Consider the following 10,335-nt stretch of genomic DNA (forward strand, 5'->3'; position numbering starts at 1 on the left):
CTGAAAAAGAAAGAGTTACATTTCTCACCCTTCTCCAGGTTCTCCACCTTCCAACGGAAGATGATGCGTCTGGACTCCTCCTTGAAGTGCCTTTTCAGGCCCCCCTTGGCCTCAGCCAGATCATCCTTCACGTCCCATCCACAAAGTTGGAGGTCCAGCAGGGACTGCAGCTGACGCTGAAGCTTCCTGAAGTTCCTCTTCCTCTCACAAGCCTGTTGTCTGCCCTTAGCCTGAAAGAAACTGCGAAACTTGCACTTGACATACTCCCACCAGTTAGACATACAATCAAAATACATTTTGTCATTTTTCCACATTACATAGGCATCCCTCAGCTCAACCATCACCTCCTCTCGTTCCAGCAGAGCACAATTCAACTTCCAGGAGCCCGGACCGGGAGGAAAACCGTGGCCCAGAACACCCTCAAAGAGAATGGCCCTATGATCAGAAAAGAAGCAGGGAACCATGACATGCCTGTTTTGTCTTACTGCTCTCGAGGTAAACACAAAGTCAATCCGGGAACGCACTGAGCCATCGGGGCGGCTCCAAGTATAATTCATAGAGCTGGCCCCCATGGATCCCTCTGCATCCCGCAAGGATGCTTTGGCTACCATCTCCTGCAACAACCTGGAAGAAACATCAAGTTTAGCATTATTGTTAGAACTCCTTCCGTCTTCCTCTATAGGACAGTTAAAGTCCCCAGCCATCACTACCGCCCTGGTGGTTGCGAGCTGGGCCCGCAAGGTCTGGAAAAGCTCCAAACGCTCATTCTTACCCGGGGATGCATACACACAGATAAGCCTGATAGACTCTCCCGCCCAGGAGCCATCTACGATAAGCAATCTGCCGCAGACAAACTCCTGAACGGAATCTAGTGTGAAGAGGCTTCCCCTGATAAGAATGGCGACCCCTGCAGACTTACAGTCACCCCCCCCAGACCAATAGGAGGGCCCGTGAGACCACTGCCTATCCAGATACCTGTAGGAACTAGAGAAAGGAAGAGAACATTCCTGCAACATGTAAACATCACATTTCTGACTGTCGAGAAAGGTAAACACAGACTGACGTCTAATCTTGTCCTTCACACTCCTCACATTAATGGTAAAAAGAGAAAAATTAGCCATTAGTTGGGAGAAAAAAGAAAGTTAGCACAGTCAATACATTAGTTACCCTCCTTGCCCGGTGGGACTTGGTCCGGTCTGCCCGTGTCCATCGGGTGGGAGCAGACCTCTCTCCTCAAGCTGGTCGTAGAGGCAGATGTGGGGCAGATGCAGGTATTCCTCCCCTTCCTCCTTGTAGTCCAGCAACTCATCCACCATCTCTTCCAGGGCCCCCCCTGCCGGGAGGAGGTCCTCTTCGAGCTCGACCGCTTTTTTCTTTGAAGGGTAAGAGTCGCCAGCTGGGCTGTCTAGCTCTTTCCGCTTCCTCCTTAGCTTGTTTTCTTCAACTGCAGAGACAAGAGGGGGAAAATCTTCCAGGGAAAGGGAGGGAGCTGCAGTAGCGGTGGAGAGGGTTAGTGCTACTACAGGGGAGGGAGGGGGTGTTGTGACAACGGGACAGGAGGGAGGTGCTGTCACAACAGGGGTGGAAGAGTTCTTACCAACTCGTGGCTGCGGTATGGGCTTCTGTTGCTTCCTCTGGGCTGGCTTGGGCTGCAGGGCAGGGGCAGGTCCACCTTCCAGCGGTTCTTTCCCAGCAGCTGCAGCGTAGGTTCTGGCCCTCTGTGGGCAGTCCCTGTAGATGTGGCTGGCCAGGCCACAGAGGTTGTAGGACAATTTTCGTGGGCAGTCCTTGGTCTCGTGCCCCGCCACCTTGCAGTTCCTGCAGGCTGAAACTTTGCAGCTTCTCGCCATGTGGTCAGCTTCCCCGCACTTCCTGCAGTTCCTCGGCTGATCGGCATAGTGGAGAAGGCCGGCAGAGCCGCCCAGGGCAAAGCATGATGGCAGGTGTTGGAGACCGTCATTTGCAGAGTTGTCTTTCCTCAGCCTGATAATGATGGACCACTTGCCTGTCCAGAAACCGTTGACATCCAGGATCTTGGAGGGGTCCTTGATCACGGAGCAGAAGCGGCTCAGGAAGGTAGCGATGTCTTTACCAGGGGTGTAAGGATTCCTCATGGAGACCGTGACTCTTCTCTCCTCTCTCTGGATGGGGCAGTTCCCCACGAAGCGGGAGAAGGGAGACCGGTCTCGCAGTCTTCACTGCCTCCCAGTACCTCTTACAGATGGCAATGGAGGCGAAGGGGATGTACCAGATCCCCTTCAGGTAGTTCTGCACACTGAGGGTTTCAGCCTTGGAGAAGCCCTGGTCGAGGATCATCTTCTTCCCGAAAGTCTCAGCCGTCATGTCTGGGACCCTTCCTTCCACCTCCTTCAACTTCAGGACGACGGTCTGCCTCATCCAGGGTTCCAGAGTGGGAGTCTTCTGGGGGGTGTCCTGGCTGGGCTTCACTTGTCCAGCAGTAGCAGGGGCAGTGGAGGCAGAGGTTCCGGCCACGGGGAGAGGCTTCGGTGCAGTGGTCTTTCCTCCCTTCTTCGCAGGGGTGGAGGCAGGAGCTGCAGCAGCTGAGGCCATCTTCCTGGCTCTTCCTGGGGCAGAGAGGCTGGTCTGGAGGGCGATTTTCTTCCAGGGTGGAAGGAGCAGTGCAGGTATCCTCCCGCTGGGCAGAGAGGAGCAGGGGCTTCCGCTGAAGAGGAGGCTCTTCTTCTGCTGGAGCAGGTCCCGAGGAGAGGAAGGCTTCTTCAGCTGGAGTTGCTCCCGACGTCTTCTTCCCGGCAAGCAGGGATCAGCAGCGCTTCTTCCCCGGAGTCGGTCTTCTTGCTCCTGGCAGGCTTCGATCGGGTAACACAAGTCTCAAACAGTTTCTCACCAGGGTTAGATTGTGCTATGGATGAGCCCCAATCAGGTTCTGTCCTCTGGGTTTGGGCAGGAGAGAGACAAGTGCACCATGCAGCAGAGTCTACATCAGCCCCTCACCGATGTTAGATTGCGCTATCGGATGAGCCACAATCAGCATAACCTCCACCGGGTAGTTGGTAAACTGATAAGAACAGATACTACACTTGATCTTAGCCAAAAGGCTGAGAAGCGATCTAATGCCCATCCTAAACAATTGAGGCGTAAGGCCCCCTCAATGCTGAAGTGTGTCTAGCACCTCTAAACACCATGGGCCTGGTGCCCACCTCACTACTGGAGACCTTGTGCCTCAAATTCCTAACTAAAAGGCCTTGTACCTGTCAGGATCTGCCTGCAAGACCCTTGCAGTGCATACTGCATTGCCTGGCAGCTCCTGCCTCCTGGACTATTAGACTTTATTAGTGTGTATTTGCAGCAGTACCTCTGATCACCAGAGGTGCTGCTATTGTGCCTTTCATGTTGCATTAGGGGTTAACCCATTCTCCAATTATTCCATGCACCTGGGTGTGTTCTCATTTCCCATATATATACCTGTCACTCCCAGCACAAATGGCTGGTTATTGATGTCATACTCTGTGGTCACTTCCTCCTGTTGTGCTCCTGGATTTATGCTGCTTGAGATCTATCTCAACATAGATTCTGCTGACCTGTTTCATCTGTGAACCTGGGACTTACCTGTGCATTCCCTGTACTTGTTGCCTGGAATCTTCCTCACCTCCCATTTACCTGCAACTGCTGTATATCTGGTAATTTCTGCAAGCAATTATTTCATCATCTGTTCGTACTCTCCAGCAATAAACATTGTATGTTTTTTCACCTTATCCATGGCTCATTGGCTGTATTCCTACATTAATTCGTGACAGTACCCTTCTCTGTAACTAAAGGGCCTTGTGCCCTTCTCTGTAACTAAGGGTCTTGTACCCTTCTCTCTAACTAAAGGGCCTTATGCCCTTCTCTCTAACTAAAGGGCCCTGTGCCCTTCTCTTTAACTAATGGGCCTGGTGCCCTTCTCTCTAACTGAAGGGCCCTGTGCCCTTCTCTTTCTAACTAAAGGGCCTTGTGCCCTAACTATCTAAAAGGGGACAGATGCCCCTAACTATCTACCTAAGGGCTAATGCCCAGAAGTCCTAACTGCGCTGGGGCCCTGTGCCCCCTATCTGGATCACGGGCTAAATGCCCAAATTTCAGCAGGGCCTTGTGCCCTTTGATGTGAGGAGTGCGGGTGGGGTGGCTCTCAAGTCTTCAGGGACCTAACCATCTGCCACTGCCTCAATGCTCTGCCGCCGTCTTCGGGTCTTGATCCTGCTGGGTCTTAAGAGAGCAGAGCTCTTAGCCCTGACAAGGGCTCTCTGCCTCTATTCCCTCTTACGCGCCGTCTTTTCTTTTCTGTGCTTGTCCACGCCATCTTCTTCTGTCCAGCATCTTCCGCTTCTGTTCGGCCTTTCCCACCAATTACATCAAAGTACAGAGACATGTGCAATGGTGGATTCTAGCGGGGATGAGTTAATATTGTGTGAGGATGATGTACACAGTGATGAGGGTGAGGATGATGACAGCAACATCTTACCACTGGCTTAATGCACCTAAGCTATTGGTAGCTTGTTTTGTGGGGGCCCAAACAAACCAAGCACTTCAGCCACAAAAGTGGCACTCCTTGTTGCTGGAATGCTTGGTTTGTTAAACTGTACATGTCCTTTTTTTTTTATAAATATCTAACATATGGGTGGGTGAAAGGCCCAAGGACAATTCCATCTTGCACCATGTTTCTTTTCTGCCACTGCTGTGTGACGTTTCCTACATGTGCTATGAACTGCTGTGCTGTGCTGATGCTCTGGTGATTAGTAACCAGCAAGCTCGCTGCAGTCTCACAGTTCATTGACAGCACTTTTAGCTTAGCTGGCTTAAGTCCATTGTTAGCTTGTTTTGTGGGGGCTCAAACAAACCAAGCACTTCAGCCACAAAAGTGGCATTCCTTGTCGCTGAAGTGATTGGTTTGTTAAACTGTACCTGCTAGCCCTCCTGTTTCCGTGTTCGTTTATTAAACCTTTTTAACATATGGGTGGGTGGGCCCAAGGACCAGGGCCGGATTTACCACTAGGCAACCTAGGCACTTGCCTAGGGCCCAGCGGTCCCCAGGGGGACCAGCAGCAAGGCGAGTGTTGGGGTATGCTAGCCAATAAAAAAAAAATATTGTGTCCGAGGGAGAAAATACAAATAAAAAAAAAAAAAAATCACATGATTGCAGCGGCCCACGGCAGCCTCCTCCCCTTCTCCCTGCTCTGTTGTGTTCCACTGGATGTCGGGCGTGAGTCATGCTGTGTGACATCATCACACCCGAGATCATATTCAGAGAAGACTCATTGTGGAGCAGAGAGGAGCAGCGCATGAGACGGGGCAAGAAAGAAGACAAAACAGAACAGAAGATGAGAAAACCTAAAAAAGAAAACAGAAGAGAAGAAAGCAATGGAAAGGTATGCAAACTAACAGAGTCACAATGGCACACTATGATAAAGGGTAAACAACTTGTTTCAAACACAAATATGAAGGGGCACAGTGGTGATGTGAAGGGGCACAGAGGTGATGTGAAGGGGCACAGTGGTGATGTGAAGGGGCACAAAGGTGATATGAAGGGGCACCATGGTGATGTGAAGGGGCATAGTGTTATGATGGAGGGACAAAAGGGACAATGAAGGGGCAAATGTGTTATTGTGAAGGGGCACAGTGTGATGATAGAGGGACAAAAGTTACAAGGGGCACATCCTTGGATTTATGCAAATTATTCTTGCAAACAACTTAATAAGTATTTCTGTTCCGACTTAAATACTTATTAAGTTGTTTTGACCCAACTACTTAAAAAACGGGACTGCTCTGTAATTATTTAGTGTTGTCTTTTTCTGTAGGAGGGTGGCCTAGCTCTTTCCACATGTTAGGTAAGCCCCCAGTGCTGCAAGTCACGCCCCCAATGGTATGGCCACCCCTCCTTTTGCGGCACATTCCCTTCTACCCAACTATAGGGGTATATGGTATGCTATAAAAATATAGTGTTATGGATTGTTTTAGATAGGGGGGCCCTAAACCAGTATCTTGCCTAGGGCCCCATGAGGTCTAAATCGGCTCTGAGGGTAACACTAGCAGTGCATGCTCTTGTGGAACTGTAAGTACAAGTTTAAACTGGTGTACATGTGTATACTGCCATCTGTAGTGTCACAGAATAGTGTTCTCTATTTTAAGAGTATTACCCTGGTGTCCACTAGCTAAGAGTTCCAGGAGGGGCCTAGTGTTGCTCAGTATTAGACTCTCTAAGTGCAGGGCCTGATCAGTTTTTTCAGGCTCTCTCCCCCCCCTCTCTTTCCTTAGAGCACTGGGCCCAATACTTAACATTTAAATTGAATAATTAGGCTTCCTTTTCCCTAACCTGCACAATTAATACAGAGACACCACGTTGCATTTACAGCCACTACAACATATTAATAGCTAGCTCCAACCCCACATAATTTTAATAGCCCTCAAATTTAATAAAAAGTTATCCCATATTAAATTAATAAACCCCACCAACCACTACATTTACATGAATTTATAGTCCTGCTATGTTACAATAATGCCCTCCCAAATGTTACATTAATACCCCCAGCAAAGGGGAGGGGTAGGACAGGTGAGGAGGTAGACAGACCATCAGTGAGGAAGCGCAGATCAGCCCCCTGCCCTCAATGGCTGTGCAGCCTTTCTGTAAGCCTAAGTATTCTGCCCTAGGCTGAAAGGCAATAAGCAATGCCATTTAGAACAAGGGACTATTCTCTTCTGTCAGCAACAGGTCACTTAATATGGTTGCTGGTTCCTAAAACCACTGCAAGTGCAAGAACTAATTGCTAGGGTTACTGAAAATGTGCACATTCTTGCATGTAACCCCCTTATTGTTGCCATTTTATATAGTTGTCCAAATGCTACACACAAAAAGCTGACATTATCTGTCCATATCAGGATAATGTAAAGATACCAAACATGCTGCGAATTTGATGGGCAATAGACCATTTTTAGTTTTAATTGGCCAGAAATCTAAGAGAATAAGGGCCCAAAAACTTACCCATCCTGATCATCATCTGATCAGGAGCTATCAGATCTTGGTATGATAACAAGCGCAACTGTGTGGTCATCTTCCGATCATAAAATAATTCCCTGTCAGCTGGATCTTTCAGGTTGGCCACATGTGTATGGCTCAATGTGACACAGTATAAGTCACTCAGAGGTTTTGGCAGAGAGGCCAGAATAGCCTTGAAAAGAACAATAAATCTGTTTTTGGAGACTATGATCTGCAAATGTGATTGTCACAGTGTCCTGTGCTTATCCCTTTCCGCCGGGAGAGGGAAGATACCTGGTTGATCCTGCCAGTATCATATGCTTGTCTCAAAGATTAAGCCATGAACGTGTAAGTACACACGGCCGGTACAGTGAAACTGCAAATGGTTCATTAAATCAGTCCCTGACTTGCACTGCTGTGTGGATCTCACATGCCCTTGCTATTGGCACACAATGATGTCTTTTCTGGACCTTCTTTGATTCCCTCACAGGATTCTCCTGTTTGAGTTTCACAGGAACCTCAATTGTCTATGCCCAAAGAATTTGGAAGTGAGCATAGCCAATGTTGGCTACTGGTTGCAATGAAATCACTTTGCCTTACAGCTCTGGGGTCATGAGTTCAATTCCCGACCATGGCCTTATCTGTGTTAGGAACCCCTACAGCCGGCACAACACAACCCGGAGTCTACTCTGCCAGTCATGTGTTCACTGGAGCCCCTGATGGTCTGGACAGACTGGGCTGCAGACTGACAGAGGGTCGTGAAGTGTGTAACGGCTGGGGAGAACCCAGGCAAGCGGAGTGGAATCCAAGCAAAGGTCAGGGGCTGGCAGCAGACAACAGTACCAGTATACAAGCTGAGGTCAGGGGTCACGAGCAGACAGGGAGATAGGTATTCAAGCCAGAGGTCAGGGTCACGAGATTCACAAGCAAAGTCCAAATCCAAGCCAAGGGTCATACACGGGTAAACAACAGCAATTCCAATAGACAGGAACAAGGCAGAGAGCAGGTTCAGCAGACTGGATACAGAAACTATAACCGGCAATGAGGCAGCAGACCTCATTGCCTTAAATACCAATACAGACCAATCAGTAGTTGGATACACTGCTGCAGGCTAATTACTCATACAGAGCAGGGCCAATCAGGGCTTGTCCCTGAAATACACAGATGCAGGCTAATGCCTGTAATATCAGCCCACTAATTAAATCAGCCCATAGGCTGCCTGTCATGCGCATGCGCCCGCCTACCGCCGGGACGCAGCGCTATTGTAGAGGCGTCCGGCCGTTGCCTTGGTGACGGCCGGGCAGGAAGAGGAAATGACGTCCCGGTCGTCAAGGAGAGCCAGAAGCGAGCCGAGGTGGCTGTGAGTACCGCCGCGGCTCGTGACAATCTGTGAGGAGTTTGTATGTTCTCCCCTTGTTTGCCTGGGTTTCCTCTGGGTGCTCCGGTTTCCTCCCACACTCCAAAAACATACTGGTAGGTTAATTGGCTAACAAATTGACCCTAGTCTGTGTCTGTGTGTGTCTGTGTGTGTGTGTGTTAGGGATTTTAGACTGTAATCCCTAATGGGTCAGGGACTGATATGAGTGAGTTCTCTGTACAGCGCTGTGGAATTATTGGCACTATATAAATAAATGGTGATGAGGATGATGATGATCACGCACTTACACTATAGATCTGCTAAAAGTGTGGTCGATGCTTACACTCCTGTATAGAGACACCCTGGCATGAGCAACACCTTATTTGGAATGAGGAGATCCAATCCTCAGATCAATTTCACTTTCTTCAGGCTTTTTGACAACCCATATAGTAGTGCAACAGCTGAAGCCACCTTAACCAAGTTACAACAATGCTCCAGATCTGACATGCACTTCAGAAAATAATTTAGGGGATGCTTGGATGACACACACTGGATTGTGTGTCATTGTTTTCGTCTCAATGACTAGATCAGGGACAAGTTAGCCAACCTGGATCCTCCTGAAGATCTAGAGGAGTTAATCTCATGGCATATCTGGTATATCACCATTGGCATGCATGTTGCAGTATGACAGGAGGAAAGAAGAGGAGAACACCAATAATTCATAGCCTCCCCCCTCTTCTGATGTCCCTATTGGGCCCCCATTCACTGAGGAAGAATTCATGCAGATTGGTGGGTTTCGTGGCTCATTATTCATCACCATCTTCATTATATATTTATATGACGCCACTAATTCCATAGCGCTGTACAGAGAATGCACTCACATCAGTCCCTGCTTCAACAGAGCTTACAACCTAAATTCCCTAACACACACAGTCAGACTAGTGTCAGATAATATAGATAAAGCCATGGTCGGGAATCAAACTCATTACCCCAGTACTGTGAGACAGAAGAACTTCTAGCTGTATGGTGTTAGTGCACTTTATTCCAGAATACCAGTTACATGGTAATTCAAGACATAGGCAGGCACCGTAAAGGAGCATTACCTGGGTCCTGTCAAAACTTCTCCTTTAACTATTTTTGGATTACAAACCTCAGCCACCATTCCAAGTTGTTATGCCTTCCTGATTCTCCAAGTTAAGGTTTGGAATCATACCAGTTATCATTGGCTCAGGGCCTATGGAGAACTTTATGCATCAATACTTTGCAAAACAGCACAAGATTCCCATTGCACAGAGAGATTCTCCAGTCCCACTACAGACTATTTATGGCTCCCCCATCCCTTCCGGACTGGTTGCTACAGAGATCCGACACTTCATCACTGCTGACAATTACCAGGAAGTCCTGTTATTAACTTGGTCCAGTCCCAACATTTCTTACTGTTCTTGAAATACCATGGCTGACTCTTCATAACCGTATAATTAATTGGGAAACCAGAACAATAACTTTATATTCTCAGAACTGCATGCAAAGCAGTATTCTTGTTGAAGTTTTACCTGCTCAGTTTTCTGCAGCTATCATAACTAATCCACTGGTACTTCCAGCAGAATATCATGAATTATCATATTTTTTGAACATCAGGTGGAACACTTACCCACCCACAGATTGTATGACTGTCTCATTGAACTCTCTTACCAAATTCCATTTGGCCTGATTTATGAGTGATCAGAACTGGAAGTAAAGACTTTCAGGGAATATCTGGTGATAATACATCATTCTACTTCCTCTGTGGTGGCCCCTATGTTTTTTGTTGGGAAGAAAGACTGAATTTTATGTCCTTGCATTGATTACCAAGCCTTAAACCTAATCACAGTGTGTAACCATTATCCACTTCTTCTTATTCCAGAATTAAATGAAAGAATACGTACAGCTACACTTTTTACCAGATTGGATCTTAGGTAGGCCTATAATCTGGTCTGAGTCAGACCTGTTA

General features: G+C 48.1%; 1 protein-coding gene and 1 pseudogene across 1 annotated transcript; both read right to left on the bottom strand.

Moving 5' to 3' along the window:
* Window positions 1–1,163: 1,163 nt before the first annotated feature.
* On the bottom strand, window positions 1,164–7,064 carry LOC142143242 (uncharacterized). The gene is given in 3 exon segments (XM_075200954.1): window positions 1,164–2,181; window positions 2,183–2,828; window positions 6,995–7,064. Coding segments are annotated over 3 exon segments (1,734 nt in total).
* LOC142146859 (U2 spliceosomal RNA) lies at window positions 2,979–3,089 on the bottom strand (annotated as a pseudogene).
* Window positions 7,065–10,335: the final 3,271 nt, after the last annotated feature.

This window comes from Mixophyes fleayi, chromosome 3 (assembly GCF_038048845.1).
Source record: "Mixophyes fleayi isolate aMixFle1 chromosome 3, aMixFle1.hap1, whole genome shotgun sequence".
In the NCBI taxonomy this organism is placed as follows: domain Eukaryota; kingdom Metazoa; phylum Chordata; class Amphibia; order Anura; family Limnodynastidae; genus Mixophyes; species Mixophyes fleayi.